Source organism: Marmota monax, unplaced genomic scaffold (genome assembly GCF_021218885.2).
Source record: "Marmota monax isolate L192 unplaced genomic scaffold, Marmota_monax_Labrador192_F-V1.1 WCK01_AAM20220418_F8-fsc00091, whole genome shotgun sequence".
Classification (NCBI taxonomy): Eukaryota; Metazoa; Chordata; class Mammalia; order Rodentia; family Sciuridae; genus Marmota; species Marmota monax.
In genome coordinates this window covers 3,970,831-3,988,719 of record NW_026692434.1, presented here as the reverse complement: position 1 = coordinate 3,988,719, position 17,889 = coordinate 3,970,831, and the positions used below count along the sequence as shown (strand labels likewise).

General features: G+C 36.9%; 1 protein-coding gene across 5 annotated transcripts in view; it reads right to left on the bottom strand.

Moving 5' to 3' along the window:
* Smap1 (small ArfGAP 1) overlaps positions 1-17,889 on the bottom strand; it is a 194,097-nt gene that overhangs the window by 13,075 nt on the left and 163,133 nt on the right. For all 5 annotated transcript variants that reach the window (XM_046442999.2, XM_046442994.2, XM_046442996.2 and 2 more), the window contains one exon: positions 6,624-6,714. In XM_046442999.2, coding sequence (XP_046298955.1) covers positions 6,624-6,714 — 91 coding nt within the window. The remainder of the gene's footprint in view (positions 1-6,623; positions 6,715-17,889) is intronic.

Here is a 17,889-nt window from a genome sequence, read left to right as displayed (position 1 = left end):
ACAAAATGGTGGTGGGAGCAGCTAGCAACAGCAGGAGGCAGCAGCCCCCTTTAATCAGTATGCAGAAACAGTAGTTGGTGGACAATAAAAATAATGGGAGATCTAAAGTACAAGAAAAGCCTCAGGCAAATGTCAGAAATTTAGCTGGGACAACAACATAAAAAACGATAATGAAGCACAAAGGACCCCTTGAAAAGGCAATGCAGTAAAATGAAAGAAAGAAATTAGGACAATGCAGAAGAAATTAGGACAATGCAGTAAAATGAAAGGATTTCAAACTTAAAAGCAAGGCATCAAATGTACAGTTAGTAGTTTGTGGGTAACTATTTTCTTTCTACATTAGCTTAAGTTTTCAAGCTACCATTTTATTTGTGAACTGAGTTGGTGAATGAATGTTTTAAACTGCACACATACCAGAAATTGACAAGAAAGGTTAAAATGTTTTGAGCTACAAAAAAAAAAAAAAGTTAAACCAGTGCTATATCTTACAAGAATGTAAGGCATGCCCAGTATGCACTTACTGACATCTTGATGCTTAGAGATGCTTAGAAAGAAGGTTAACTTTTCAAATCTGACAAAGTCTTGAAAGCCAATCTTGATTGTCTAGGAATCATTAATATGATGAGTGAGTCTGTTGATTCTATTAACCTTGGCTGTACCAGAACTCATCTGACAGTAATAATCCAAATGAGGACCAAGTTAAAAAAACGTATTTTAATGGATACTTGGCCTGTTCCAAGTACCTTTAAGAATATATAAACTAAAAGAAAATAAGAATAAAACACTTCACAGTTTGAACACTAATATTTGCTTGAACACTAATATTTATTTAAGTTCTATGGTTAGGCACTCTGATCAATGCTTTATATAAAGTATCTCAATTTAATCCTCATAGTACCTCAAGGAAATTTTCACAACAAGCTATGGATTTTAAGAGAGGCTACATGCTGCTATACCTGGGTGGCGGTGAGGGGGAAATCACATTAAATAACCAGTTTGAAAAACTTTTCCTTGGGCCCCCAGGCAGAAAGAGGTGCTCCACTCCGGGGTTAAAAGACTTTATTTACATGGCTATCAGCCCATGTCCCTAAAAATGCACCTTAAGAGTATGTGCTGACTTTACCATCCCACCCAGGCACAGTTCTTGGCTCAGGCTCCATTCTGAGGCAATGACCTCCTGAGTTCACAATGCACAGTACCACCTTCTCTTCAGGTTAGACCACCTATATGCAGTCTACAATTAGTAGCTCATAACTATTTTCTTTCCATATCATTTTAAGATTCCAGGCTAGTATTTTATTTGCAAACTGAGTTGGTATGAAGGAATGGTAGGTAGCCAGCTGACTCCAACTCTAATAGGCACTGCAAAACAGCAGCTTTCCTAAATGTCCTATGCCTTTCATTTTTAGTTTTTAATGACAACAGACTGGACATGCCTCAGTATACTCCAGGCCTCTTAGCTCTCCTGGCATCATTTTTATAGCCCAGAGTCTTTGTCCAGTCCCTCCTGCCCTATCACCAGAAAGAGTACAGCTGCCTCCTTAATTCAATGCCTGACAAAAAGCTAATGCTCAATAATGGCTGGAAAACTGAATTGTTTTCCAGAGACAAATTATTGATGAATATCTTGGTTACAGGCAGAGCCATAGATAAAAACAATTAATAGTTAGTGATCCTATTTTTGTTGGGAGAAAAAGTGAAATAATGACACTGTTTTTGAAAAGTACCAGAGATCTCCTGATTACAAATCCCTTTTCAGTCTTTGTCCTATTTGACCACTAGCTCATTTATCCTGAGCTGATCCTTCTCCCTTGAAGATCTCCTCCTTCGCACCTAAGGTTACATTCTCTTGGAAGATCAGGAAATCAATGCTCTCAGTATCCCTGGCTAGTTCTCCCCTCTCCGTGTTCACAGCCATAGCTTATAAACTATGATCTGCCCATGATAATACAACTGCTTCCTAACTGGAATCCTTTTACCAAGGCTTCCTCTTTTTGGTTTACTGATTAGAGAGAGGCTAGAATTTCTCTTTCTAAATCAGAAATGTGTCTTTAAGTCACTGTCCACAGCTTGGCACATCGCTGCTCTTAGTACCACACGTGATTACCCACATACAAGTCGGTCTCTTTCACTGACCGACCTCCCTGCTGGCTAGAGCATCACTTATTCTCCTCCAGGCCTGTTCCATGTGTCCTACCACAGCACCTGACAGATACTGCAAGGCTGTCTGCTCAATAATAATAAATTGATGGATTATAAATCATAAAATATTTGACAATGTTAAGACATTAACTGAGTCTATCTGGGTAGCTGCTTATCTTTTCCAACTGTTATCCATTGTACAGGTAACCTCCACAGACCATTAGCTTTCATCTGAAATAGACAAGCATAGTATAAAACAAATTTGTTTCTCCTATCACTAATAGTAGCAAGAAAAGTAACCTACAAATTAAAGAAAATAAAATTTAAATTACAATTTTATCATTAATACAGATTTCAAACTCAGTTCTCGGGCAGTTCTCATAATCCCATCTCTTCCCTCACAGATAATTCTCTTATCTTCCAGTTTCCAAGTGCAACTACATCTCCTACTTGCACTACTGTAAACACAGAGAGCTAATTTTCTGGTATTTACCAGCGTTCCATGAACTCTGCTGGTGCTCAATAAATATTAATTGAATTCATGTTTTAATTGAATGTCAAAGGCTTTAGCTGGTCATAATCTATTTGCACAAATAATAAAAAAAATGTCAAAGAGCAACATGAGATTTCATGTATTACTAATCTAGTTTAGAATGTGATAAGTAAGTGGATGTTATGTTTTTCATTACCATTTCTGACTGAGTGTGAACATTCAGCCTTGAATATACCCTTGCTACAATGAAAACTGTCAAGGCTAATTCTTCATAGATAACTACTGAGGCATCAAGGTAAGCAGCAATTAATTTTAAGTGAAAAGAGTGCTGATTAAAAAAAGGTTGCTTCTTTGAGATATAGTGTTGCTTTCCTTAATGACAAAACTCCTTAAAGCTTCCTAAATTTTGTTTTGCTCATAGAATTCTTATTTTCTACTCAAGAAACCATTTAAAGCTTTTTCCTTAATAAAAAATGTTACTTGGAACTCATTTGTATTAAAAATATGACTTGCTTCATGAGATGAAATTAGCTCCTACATACCTTACTTTGTAAATTCAAATCATAAATTTCCACTTGAAACAAATTAAATTTTTTTAAGTTTTAAATTGTTTTCAAATGTTTTCTTTAAAATATGTCTAGAGTTAAGTGGAGCTACATATTTATTTTTAAATCTTTTTAGCACTAAACAGATGTTATTTGCCAAAATGATTGATATGGCCTTACAAGCCAATCCTAAACCTCATGCTCACTTTTTATGCCCTTACCAAGTGGCTAGCCCGTTACTAGTAGAAGGAGGTAAATCTACTTTTGCACATTCCCATAATCTAACCAATTTGTGAGCAAGAGATGCTCACTACAATGCTGTGTAGAGGGAAGCACTGCAGTGCTACCCATCTTTTAGGAGGCACACACACTGATTTAGAGGTGCTGTCTGGGACTGCTGATACACTTACACACACACACACACACACACACACACACACACACAATCTCTACCATTTTATTGCCTCAAAAGATAAGACATATATAAATATGAAACCAACTTAGATAAAACAAATTTCTTTCCAAATGATGACAAAATGTGACAAACTAAATTTCTTTGACATCATCTAATTTCTTCAGTTTTTTTAGGCAGCTGCAGATCCTCATAGGCAAAGACCATGCTTTGCAATCACTGTTTCCAACTATCTCCCTCTTTCTCTCTCAATGACAGTGGTATTCATAACATAACCTAGTAGGAATCCTATTTATGTTATTCAGCATAATTCAAGTCCCTCTGCTACACGTACTTTCAAAGATCCATGCTACCTCTTACTGGTCTCCTCTGACCTGGTGATCAGAATACAGTCTCAGCACAGGACTGAATAGAACTACTGTGCTAGGTGTTTCACAAAAAGCACACCATTTACTCCAGCCACCAAATACAGAAGAGGTTTTATTTCCACAAGCCAGATGAAGATGCAAGAGATCAGAAAAAACACAGGTATAGCCTCAAAATTCAGTGTTCCCCCTCAAATACCACCATCTAGTATAAGCCATCATCTCTTCTTGTAATATTGCAACACTTCTTCCTGCTTACAGCCTTGCTTTGCTACAGAAATTATGAGGACTAGGACAACAATTCTTTAGATACTAAAATCAGCTTATTAAATCTTTGTAATCCTCTCCAATGTATTTTAGGTCACTTAAAGTAAAAGCCGAAGTCTTGTCACAGTCTGCCCCTTTCCTCACTCCTTACCTTCCATATCTCCTCTGTCATTAATTTCCCCAGATCATTTCACTCTAGCGATACTGTTGTCCTTGCTGGTCTTTGGACACTTCAAATAGGCTGCTACTGAAGAGGTTTTGCATACTTGCTGTTCTCCTATCTGGAATGCTCTTGCCCACAAACCCAGATATCCATAAGCTTCATCTTGTCAATCCTATTTAAAATCACAACTCCCATTTTTATTTTATTTATAGCACTTACCATATAAGACCTACTACATATGCTACTTACTTATTCACTATCTCCCCAGATAGAATGAAAGCTCCCAGAAGATAGGGGTTATTACTATCTTCTTTCAGAATTATCTCCTTTGTGTCTACAAGGAGCATGGACACATGGGAGACACTCAATATTTGCTGAACTAGTTAATGAATCTGTAATCAGATCTAGTCTATATCTAATATTTCTAAGTTCCAAACTAATAATTTAGGCACTTGGACTGGAAATAAAATGTTGCATTGAGAACAAAGATTCATACAGTAAGATATTTTTTTTTTTTTTTACTTTGGTAATAAATCTTTTTTTTTTTAATTTCCTTTTCTCATTTACAGCAAAGAAAATACAGAAATTATGAGAACTAGAATTCAACACAATTATATTTAGAGCTCTTGGACTGGACTAAAGCCTTAGTTTTAAGATTACAGTTATTTTTCCACTATCATAAAAGAATTTGACCTCCAGGGAGTATGTTTGTATGATATACCAGATTCCTAAGAAATGAATAAAACACTCAACTGTAATTCTTAAAAGAGAAAACAACTGACTCAATAAGACTCAAGATAAGTTTTTTGAAATTTGAAAAGTGCTGTATGAAATTTAACTTTACTGTTCAAATGGCTTTCATTCTTTTCCTTTACTTGTCAGTCTTTCTCAAAACTAAACAAATGCTTTTTAAATTAAGTACTGCTCTAAAACTCAGATAGTATTAGAAATAACCATTTATCAAACCAATTCTTTTAGGAGGAATAAAACTGTAAAAAAACAAAAGGCTGACAATATTCACAGATGAGCATAGTATAAGCACATCTTGAATGAAAGTCTGTTTACAACATTTATCAACATGTACACCAATATATATCTGTTAGCCATTAAAATAAACAGGACATTAAATTGAGTACTTCTCATTGTCATCAGATATGTAATATAATATGAAGGTAACCATTAGATTTGGATATAAAATACATTGCTTAGGTTAAATAAAACTAAAGTTTTAACCTGGATATTTTACAATATGGCTATCCCAGAAATATTTTCACTAAGGTAGAACCCTCACAACCATCAAACTAAAATAATTGAAGGGGGTGGGGGAGTATAGGGCAAAAGGAGAAGGAAAGGAAGATAAGGGTGAGGGGTAGAGAAAGGAAGAAGAAAAAAGAACCCACGCCTTATTTTAAATGTTGAAATGTCACATCTACCAAGCCTTTGATGATTACTTTGATATCTCTTTTTCCCCCAAGGAACTCATTACTTATGTTTCAGTGAAGACAGTACTGACAGACACTGGCTCCCTTATTGAAGATTTCCTTTCTGTAGAATTCGGCAAACTAGTCCTACCATTTTCAAATTCTGTTAACAGGTAACTTTTGGTATACTTAAGATAACACCATCCTGAAGTCTTCTTTGATATAAGGAGAGTAACTAAGAACAGAGTAGGGACAAAGAGCATGAGAAGAAGATTAACATTAAACAGGGATGAGAGGTGGGAGGGAAAGGGAGAGAGAAGGGAAATTGCATGGAAATGGAAGGAGACCCTCAGGGTTATACAAAATTACATACAAGAGGAAGTGAGGGGAAAGGGAAAAATAATACAAGGGGGAGAAATGAATGACAGTAGAGGGGGTAGAGACAGAAGAGGGGAGGGGAGGGGAGGGGAGGGGAGGGGAGGGGGGATAGTAGAGGATAGGAAAGGCAGCAGAATACAACAGACACTAGTATGGCAATATGTAAATCAACGGATGTGTAACTGATGTGATTCTGCAATCTGTATACAGGGCAAAAATGGGAGTTCATAACCCACTTGAATCAAAGTGTGAAATATGATATATCAAGAACTATGTAATGTTTTGAACAACCAACAATAAAAATTAAAAAAAAATGAATGATCTATAGCTACATTAAACAGCAAAAAAAAAAAAAAAATAACACCATTATATTTGTTTCAAATAAAGATTTCAATTACTTTATATTCTAATTGTGGCTTTCACTGTTTATTACTTACCAAGTCCTAAAAGATCAACAGTGGGCTCTACAGCTTTTTTAGGGCTGGTACTTTTTTTAGGCTCCAATTGTTGATCTTCTTTCTTCTGTAGCTTTTGAAGTAAACAATTAGATTTATTAATTTTTCTTAAATCAAACAAACCTTTTAATTCCAACTTATTATGCACATTTTTGGTACAGTTAATATAACAAAGCATATGAACACAGTGAATGAAGCTTAATGCATTTATCATATAAAAAACAAATATGGTCTGGGGTTGTAGCTTAGTGGTAGAGCGCTTGCCTAGCATGTGTGAGGCCCTGGGTTCAGTTCTCAGCACCACATAAAAATAAATAAATAAAATAAAGGTATTCTGTACGATTACAACTAAAAAATAAATATTAAAAAAAATAGACATGGTATTTTTTTTTCTTTTTTTGTGGTGCTGGGGACTGAACCCAGGGCCTTACACATGCTAGGCAAATGCTCTATCACTGAGCTACATCCTAACATGGTTTTTAAATTTGAATGATAGTTCTTTTACATTATGACCCCAAAATAGTGGATATACAAATTTAACTCTTAACATAACTGTTCTTAACATTACACCCCTAATGTGTAATTACACTTTTTGAACAAATGCATTTCATATTATTTCCTAGCTACTCTTAATGCACTCCAGTTAGCTGAGGTTGGGGGAGACCTTGGAGTCTTTATGAACACAATAGGAGTCCCATCATCCATACTACTGGAATCACCAATATATCATGAAAAGCCCAATGAAATGTTATTTGATATATTTTCTTCCTGAGTCTACATAATTAGTTACTTTTCCAATATAATATTATTCTAGTTCTCAGAAGCTTAAGTCTTAATTATATATTCCAAACTCTTTTTCTCAAAAAAAAAAAAATGTCATATAGGACATGATGAAAAGCACCACAACTACTATGTTCTCAGTTCTGAAATCAATATAAGAAAACAAAACATTCATTCATTTACTCATTCAATTCTCAAACCATTCCTGTAAGATCATTTCTACTATTCACTATTTAAAGAATTTAGAACTTAATTGTTATGGGGTGCTGTTTGTGCGTGCCATGCGCACACACACATATTTGACACTGGGGATTGAGCTCAGGGGTGCTTTACCACTGAGCTACAGACCTTTTTATTTTAGATAGTATCTCACTAAGTTGCCTAGTCTGGCTTCAAACTTGTGATTCTCCAGCCTCTCAAGACAGCTGGGGTTACAGGTATGCACCACACAGATATCTATTCTTTAACACCCTTCTTTAAAAAAAAAAAAAAAAAACCAAAACAACTAATCTGTAACTATATATAATTTTCACAGTATCTATTCCTTTAATTTTAAACATCCAGTATAGGTTAAAACTCATCTGCTATAGTTTTGCATGTGAGAGATCCAGGGTTCAATCCCCAGCACCACAAAAACAAACAAACAAACAAACAAATAAATACAAAAATTCCAGGGCTGGTGTTGTGGCTCAGTGGGTACAGCGCTCACCTAGCACAGGTGGGGCCCTGGGTTCGATACTCAGCATCACGTAAAAATAAATTTAAAAAATAAAGGTATTATGTCCAACTACACCTAAAAAAATAAATAAAAAATTCCAAGGAAAGCATAGTTTGTAGTAACAAAGTAAGCAATTCTTTTCAGCTGATACTTAAACTGCTGAAACTTCCTTCTTTCCCTACCCATCTCCCTTCCTTTCTTCCTTCTTTTCTCCACTCATTTACTTGTCAGCCTGTGTTATTTTAAAAATTCAAATCTAGAATGGAATCTGAGGATCAAGTGGCCATGCACATACAAACCTCAAATATATGGAAACCTCAAATATTCCAGAACAGAATTCTAGCAGCTTTTTTGGAAAGGTGGTAATTGTTCATATTGTGGGAGTGAGTTTTATGCTTAGTAGATATGTAAAAATCCAAACAGAAGGCTTTAATTGAAAATAAACATATAATCTGGCCAAACTTATTCACTTGGCAAGTTAACTGAAGCTCAGATATTAGATGCCAAATAGGAAAAGACTACATCTATTACTTTCTCCTACCCAAATCTGGAATTCTACTTTGGTGTGATTCATTACTAAATCTTCTTCCACAGAAATAAATATGAAACAGACTCCAAATCTGAGTAACTCCTTCCTTGTCACTTTCTGTAGTCTAAGAATCTAGAACAGGGTCCTTCTGACTAAAATGATCTTTCAAAAAATACAAACACCAATATTTATAAAATGGTTTTGCCACCAAATTAGAATTACCTTTTAAAATATTACTGAATATGAACTATCCATCATTGTTTGAAAGAAAGAGAAAAAATCAAATCAAACAATGCCGTAGTCTTCCAGTTATTCTGACTCCCACCCCCAGAACTACTACAAAAAAATCTGTGAAATCTCTTTCCTCTTAGATGTCCACACCTGTTTTCTAAGAGTTCTCTTCTTACTTAAGAGTCCAATTACATCATCGTTCAAAAGAGTGTTTATCAACCATTTTTCACAACTGCACATTTTTCACAACTGCCACATTTTTCACATTTGTATAGTTGTGTAAGATAAGGAGAAACTATAAGGCAATAATAAGGGAATGTCCTAAAACAGTTTTGTCAAACTGCAGGTGTGTCCCACTAGCAGATTTTGGAATCTGTTTTATGAACCACACTAGAAATTCTAGCATGTTAAAAAAAAAATTGAGTGGTGGGTAGGGATAAATAGAAAATAGAGTGCACTATACAGAGTAATATCTGATGAATATCTGTTTTGCACATCTGCAAATACATGTGAGCATAAATCTGGACATTATATATAATGTACTTTTTACCAGAGTGATAGGCTCATGCACTAAAGACAGTCTGCTTCTTTGTTCCTATAATGGGTCACAGTAGGAGTGAAGAATGTCTATGACCTGAACCTTACTATTATGAACCGAGCCGGCTACTTTAGAAGAATTTCAACAATTCAAACATAAATTACCCTTAGAGTTGGCATCTGATAATTTTTCCCACAAATCACAAAAGCAAGAGAATTGATCAGTTTAAAAGCTTATACTTGTCCATCTTCAAATCTTGCTAAGACAATAACAAACTCATCAATGTGTAGCAAAGGCAATTTTGTAGATTACTCCCTCGTGTCTTCAAAGTAATCCAAGTTTAAACTACATATATTAGTGAGAGCTATAAATACTGAACTCAGATAATACTCTACTTCATTCATAAATGTAAACATAAAAAAATAATCTTTTTTATTTTTTGAAATATTCAAGAATATATCAAAGTACCATTCTATATAAATAAAAGGAATCTCTATAAAAATTCCAGAGAGTAATAACTACTTAATCTTTTAGAGCTAAATATCCATAAATACATAAATTTTTATAAAAATTCCTTGAATGATTTTCTGATAAAATGGATAATTCTAAAATTTCATAGAGAAAGTATTTGTTTTCCTTGTCATAGGATGAGTAATAATATCCAAAAATACAGACTCAGGAATTAAGAACATTTAACTTATATATTGCCATTATGTGGGTTAAAAAAAAAAACCTACAGTGTGATGGGTACACATAGACTTGAAATTTTAAAAAATTTAAATACCTAAGTGTTGTGTTTTACTCCATTTTACTAAACATTTAAACCTAAATTATCACCATTAAATTGAGGAACAAAGCCTGTTTCTAAAAACTACTACTTCCAGCCATTAAATCCTGTCCATAGTTAGGGCTGCCCAATACTGCCATATTATAAAAGCTGACAAGATTGCTAGTCAGTTTTAACTGAGGAGGAAGATTATAAATGGGCTTAGCTACTAAAAAAAGGAGGAGACAGCTGAAGTGTTAAATCTCTTTTCTTTGCCACATTGTATAACCCAGCATTTCAAAAATCAAACATTTAATAATTTCAAGCTAAGAACAATTTTCCTATTTCCCCTCATTATAGTATCTGTAGCAACAAGGCAATGCAATGACTTTTAACCTGGATTTATCAAAAAAGGAGCAGCAGTATCCTGTGCTCATCCTAAAACCCTGTCTCATGGCTACTCCGAAGTCCACTTAATTTCTACAGCAAAGCATATTTGTGGATTGCTCTTTTTTGTTATAAGACACTGAATATCACCAATGTTAACATTCAGAAAATTATAAACAAATTTCAAAAATGTACTTCAATTAAACACATCCATTAACAAATAGTTGTGTAATAGATTATTACTTCCTAACAAGTCCTTCTAAAATGAAAACATCTTCAGGATCATGTACAAGTCCTTTTAGAACACAAGTCATACTCATGAAATATTTTCTATTAATCTGTACCTTTGTTCCCCAGCATACCAATTCTGTTGTGTCTTGCAAAGAAAAATAAGATAAAATTATTTAAGATATATATCTCTCATATAAAAACAAAACCCATAACATCTTGAAGCCAAATATTTAAGAATAAAAGGCCATTATCTTGTTAGGAATTTTGAGCAGGGATTACTAAGTGTGGTAATACTAAGTCAATATCTTGATGACAACATCTTCCCCACATAACTGATACCCTTTTAATATTTCACATTCAGCTCAGACATGATAAATGATACATACAGAATCATTCTACTTTAAATCCTCCTCCTACTAAAATATCACATAGGGAATTTACCTTTTAATAAGTGAAGAATGCAGTCAACTCTGAGTACATAAAATTGGGCAATCTATCATTTACTAAGAAAAATTTTCTGAGAAGCAAGAATATAGGTCTACTTTAGTAAACAATTTTATAAAATATAATTTCCTTAAATTCACTTTAAGCAGATACCCCATTCATATTATTAAAGGTTTTATTAACAGAAGCTTTACTACACAATCATTTTGTGATTCATAATGCTACTTCACAGAGTATGATCACTTAGCTTGCAAGTCCTACATTTGCCACCATTTCCTATCTCTTTAAATAAAAGACATAACAGTCTCTATAATGAGTTTCACTATTCTTTGTTCAGTTAATGTAGATAACAGCATTAATACTTATTACAGAACTATACAACTTTCTAGGTTTTAGAGAAAGTTATTCAAAATTTTCTTTAAAAAATACTAATCTCAAATCATAACACTTATCTATATGAAATTTTCTTTAATATTAATAGAATCATGCACCTATAAGGGACAGAAATCTATTATGTTCAATTCTCATTTTAAAATCAAGGAAAGTAAAGTCATATGATTTGTCCAAGTGTCTCATACATGGCTGTAGTAACACAGATTAACCTCCTGATAGGGCTTCTTTTCCTTCACCATGATGCCTTTTGCTGAGTCCAGCCTTAAGACGTTTCATTTTGTTTATGCAAATATTCCCAAAATCCAAAAAAACTGTGAAATACTTCTGGTCCCAAGCATTTCAGATAAGGGATAGCCAACTTTTATTTACCCAATGCTTAACAACTCATATATATTTTTCTTCCAATGATAAAAAGAGAAACTGCAATAAAGGAATCACAGCCAAGGTACATTGTAAAGACCACATGAAAGGTATAAAATGTTATAAAATTCACAAGTGATGACTCTCATGGAATGAATAGAATTATATGAAGTATAAAGGTAGGGGCATTTACTTTCAGGTATATAGTAAAGATAGGAAGAGGTCCAACATGTCAAAGTTGATAAAGCTACCAGAAGAAGAAAACTGAGTATGGGATAGTGGGAAAGAGACTTAGATGGTGGACATATATCACTAACCTACAGATCTAAGTGAAAAGTAGTAACAGAAGACAAATCCTTACATTTTAATTTTATCTTTATTACTTTATTTGATTTATTTCTACAATACGGAAGGACCTAAATTGCCACCTAGAGCTAGTATTTTAAATAGGCCATCAATTTTCAAAGTGAGTAGTGGATAACAAAGATATGACTTCTAGGGAAATATGTAGAACATATGTACTGTACTGATGCAGAAAAATCTGACCATGATGGTTGCGAGGCATATTAAGAGCAATGCTTTAGGAAGAGTAGCATTCATCTATCATGTCAGTAGAAGTTGAAATTGGGAATGAACTTTCTAATAGTTAGTCAATAACACAGTTCCCAGAATACTATCTTATCTGTAACATCTCTCTGCTTAAGTCATCATGGCAAATTTAACCTTTATTAAAATTGTTAGTAACAACTCATGAATAATCAGTTACTTAAAAGCTTCTGGGCATTACATCATGTATACACTACTGCACAAGTAGAAAAAGAATTCAAAGACTGTATCACCACACTGTTTACTCATTTGAATCCCTTAATAAAAATAATTGTCTTACATTCCTACTGTAGATTGGCAGCTAGAACTACTACCTATGTATTTCTCCATGTGTGCTTTCACAACTGACTTATAAAATAATATTGTTTAAAACCACTTTATGTGAGAAGTAATCTTGCACATAACTCTATTCTCTGCCTCATTTATTTGTTTAGAATCTTGTTAGTTTCTTCTTTATTATTGTTTATATTGTACTTATAGATTTTATTACATTAAACTTATCTATATAAAGTATATTCTGTTCTTGAATTTAATATTCTTAAATTCTATTTTTAGGGTTTGAATTTAGAACTGCAATCTACATTTTATTTCCCCTAACCTTATAGATATCTTTAATTAAACATTCGTACAGGGCCTAGGGACACTACTGTCCCAAACAAATTTCACTGAGTTAGAGAAATATCAACAATTTACATTAATTTCAGAACTGGAAGGAGCCTTGAAGCTTTTAATCAATTCATTAAGAGATTCATAAAACACCACTGTAACATCTCTCTTCTATATTCATTCTCTAAGGAAATTTGCCAGTGTTATGGAATCATTGGATATGATGACACAGCACAGTCCATATTTAGATAATTCTGAATATTAGAAATCTTCCTTTTCAGCTGACTTTCAATATCCACCACTTATTCACATTCTCCATGCCACGGATGTGAATAAACAAATGGAAGAATGAATGTGTGGCTTCTTAGAAGCCACAGCAGATCATTAATTCATATGAAACCTTTGCTCATTTAAAAAAAAAATTATGTTTAAGACCACCTGAGAAATTTTGTCAAATGATGTCTTAACTAATCTTTATTGCTATGTCATTTAAAAATTAACAAGGTGACATGGATATACTCAGTTAATACAATGTTGGGGAAAAAAAAAAGAGTCTGTGACTAAGCCTGAGAAAAGAGCAGAAACTCCCAATACACTGGTATAAATTCTATTAACTGGACTTCTCTGGGACAACTGTCCATTCTGCTCACAATCTACTCTATTATCAGATCTTCAAGCCTACCTGTCTATATCATGACCACAAGGATACATAAGAGTCTAAGAATAGCTCACGTGAGACCAAGTCTATTAATCTGACAGGAGCTATAAGGGAAACCATACAAACAACTAGAGAGTGCTGATGAAATTTGGGGAAAAAGCCGTAAGCCATTTTTAAAAAAATCCATTTGAATTTTGCAGAGAATCCATGTCAAGTTCAATGACGCTGAATTCATAATTCACTTACATTTCCTTCTACAAGTCAGACATTTGGCCATTCCTAATCTTGTTGTTCAGTAGTCTGTACAACTTCTCAAAGAATGATCTCTAGTGTTTTATAAATTGGGTCTACAAAGTTCCTCATTATTCAACACAAGCACTGAATGACTACCCTTAATAAAAGTTTCCTTAAAATAACATTTGTCCCACAGTATTTGTGAGGGATTGTTTCAGAATGTCCCTCAGATAACAAAATATCTGGGTGCTCAAATCCCTCAAATAAAATGGCACAGTACTTGCATATAACCTACCCACATTCTGTCTTAAACTTTAAATCTTCTCTAGATTACTTTTAATACTTATTAAAATGTCAACGCTATGCAAATAGATGTTAATACTGTATCACCTAGGGAATAATGGCAAGAAAAATATCTGTAAATGTTCAATACAGCTACTACACACACATATATATAATAATTATATATATATAACATTTATAATATGTATATCATATTTATATATTATATTGTATATATGTGTGTGTGTGTGTGTTTTATAGTATTTTCCATCCACAGTTGGTTGAATCTAAGAAAGCATAAACCACAGATATAAAGGGTTCACTACATGATTTTTTTTGGGGGGGAATTAAGCAAATAAAGAGCAATTTAAAATGTAAGCCAAATATACAGAGAATCACTTCCATTTGACTGGCATATAATAACTGCTTCATAAATGACAGCCAGTAGGGCATTTTATAGTTATGTGCCAGGACTAGTAAGCACTGGGTTACAATGATGAATAAAAACTGGCTTGAACACTGAGCTCCGCACTTGGATTCACTATTGTTAATCTTGTTTTACACAGCATTCTGGAGGTTTGCAGTAAAGAAAAATAAGAGTAATTTCTGAAAATTATCACTTACTTATCAATTCAACTATGTAAGAAAACTATTAGTCAGACTCCTCAGTTTTAAGCCCAGTTTGGATACTCCCCAGCTGCGTGATTTTGAACAAGTCATTTAATACCTCTTAGCAGGTTCAGTTCCATTGTATGGAACCTATGTAGTCCCACAGAGCCCCTATGCTAAGTTTAGTGTTGAGCTACTACCATCCTGAAATTCTTAATTATTTTATCATTTAACTTGTATTTTGTAAACTAGGAATGAAACCACTCTATGACCTGGCTATTACACTCCTTGGTATTTATCCAAAAAGAAACAAAAACCAAAACCAGAAATCAGTATACTATAGCGATACAGCCACTTCAATGTTTATAACAATAGAATTCACAACAGCCAAATTATACAATCAGCCCAGTTGCCCCTCAATAAATAAATGGATTAAGAAAATGTGGTATATATACACAATGAAGTTTTACTCAGCCATAAAAAAATAAAATTATGACATTTACTGATAAATGGATGTAAATGTAGAACATCATGCTAAGTGAAATAAGCCAGACTCAGAAAATCAAGGGCTGAATGTTTTCTCTCATGTGGCAGCTAGAGTAAAAAAGGGAAAAGTGGGGCAGGGTGCATGGATTGGATATCATAAAGTCATGGGAAAGATCTGTGGAGTAGAAGGAGATTGAGAAGAAGGGAGAAGGAACGGGAAACAGTAGGAAATGTGGAATGAATTTAACAAAATATAGATTTTTAACAAAACATAGAATGGGCAATTTCAACTTTATGTATATGTAGAAAGTGCCAATAAAAAATAAACAAAATTTTTGGAGGGGGAAGGAAGATGGCGGCGAGGGGAGTGCATTACCCCCGTGTGCTGCTTCACTGTGTGGGAGTATGACAAGTCAGGACGGCTAAAGGATATCTTGTTAGGAATTTCCAGCAATAGTGGGGTGCGCCGGAACCTGGAGGAAGGATTTCCATCGCACGAGGATCGGCTACGGGGACTCAAACGCGAGAGGTTTGTCGCACGGAGGGTAAAACTGCTTATTCAGCAAATCGCCCCGCGGCTAGAGTCTGCAACGCGCGCTGGGATAGAGACGCAGGGTTACAGTGCTGCAGTTTCTGCCAGCCGCGCAAGCACCGCACTCAGGGCTGAATTCTGGGTTCGAGACGGGGGAAGGAAGCGGTCCATCTCGGTTCTCCACACCGGTCAGAGCACAGAGGAGGCCAGCAGCCACCATGTTGGTAAACTGACGTCACCATACCTGTTTTTGACTGACCGCAGCTCATTCAGCCATAGAACAGGTAATTTCAGGCTGCAATTCGCCTGCGGCTTGCAGACAGATTGCTAGGGTTCAGCGCCTGGGTGCTTCTTAAAATCTGATCTTATCGGAGTGAACACCGAGCGCGGGGCGGCCGAGTTCCGGCTCCCGGAACTGAGCCCGCGGGGACTGCTTCTTGGAGCTTACACTTATAGGAGCTTACACCGAGCACAGAGCGGCCGAGTTCCGGCTCCCGGAACCGTCCCGGAACCGCCCTGGCTCAGGGCTGCGGAGTCTGCAGAGGCTGCTTCTTGGACCCTGCTACTATCAGAGCAAACACCAAGCACTAAGAAGCCGAATTCCAGCTCCCGGAACTGAGCCCGCGGGGACTGCTTCTTGGAGCTTACACTTATAGGAGCTTACACCAAGCACGGAGCGGCTGAGTTCCGGCTCCCGGAACCGTCCCGGAACCGCCCTGGCTCAGGGCTGCAGAGCCCGCGGAGGCTGCTTCTTGGACCCTGCTACTATCAGAGCATACACCAAGCACTAAGCAGCCGAATTCCGGCTCCCGGAACTGAGCCCGCGGGGACTGATTCTTGGAGCTTACACTTATAGGAGCTTACACCGAGCACGGAGCGGCCGAGTTCCGGCTCCTGGAACTTCCCTGGACCGGGGCTAGGAGCCCGCGGAAACTGCGTCTCGGTCCGGGTCCTGCTGAGGGCCGGTCAGGACTCACCCGTTGCTTGGGTTGCCCGGCAAGGGGAACGAAATGCTGCCATTCGCATAGGATACCAACATGGCAGAGATCTGATGTCAGCAGAAAGCGGTGGAGGAGAGATCTTCATCAATACCAGCGGTGACATAAGCAGTTGGTCTCCTGGTAAGGGGGGTGAGGCTCAGTCACCCGAGTCTCCTCAATTTGTCCTCGAGCCAGAGGGAAGGAGCCGGGCCGCCGCCAGCCCCCGGAGCAGGCCCAGCGGCTCGCCAGCGTGGTGACCGCGTGACCCCAATTGGAGAGGGGGCGGAGCGGAGCCGCCACCCACACCCGCCAGGTGGGCAGACCCACGACCCAGTAGTACATGGGCGTGGTCGGAGGGGCAGGGCAGAGCCGCCCTTCCCGCTTGCAAGGTAAACAGACCTGTGACAGCCTGGCGGGTCAGGCCCAGTGGCCTGCCAGTGTGGTACACACATCATCCCAACTCAAGTAGGGGCAGAGCAGATCCTTCTCCCACGCCCGGATCAGGCCCTGCCAGTGTGGTGGTCACGTGACCCCAATTGGAGTGGGGGCGGAGCGGAACCGCCACCCGTGCCCGCAGGGTGAGCAGACCAGTGATCAACCTGCAGATCAGGCCCAGGGGTCCCCAGGCGTGGTAGGAGGGGCAGGGCAGATCCGCCACCCGCGCCTTCAAGGTAGGCAGACCTACAACAGACAGGCGGATCAGGCCCAGGAGCCTGCCGGCGTGGTACAAACACCACCGTAATTGGAGTAGTGACAGAGCAGAGTCGCCGCCCGCGCCAGGAACAGGCCCAGCGTCCTGCAGGCGGGGTAGTCACGACACCCCAATTGGAGAAGGGGCAGAGCAGAGCCTCCACCCGTGCCCGAAAGGTGGGCAGATC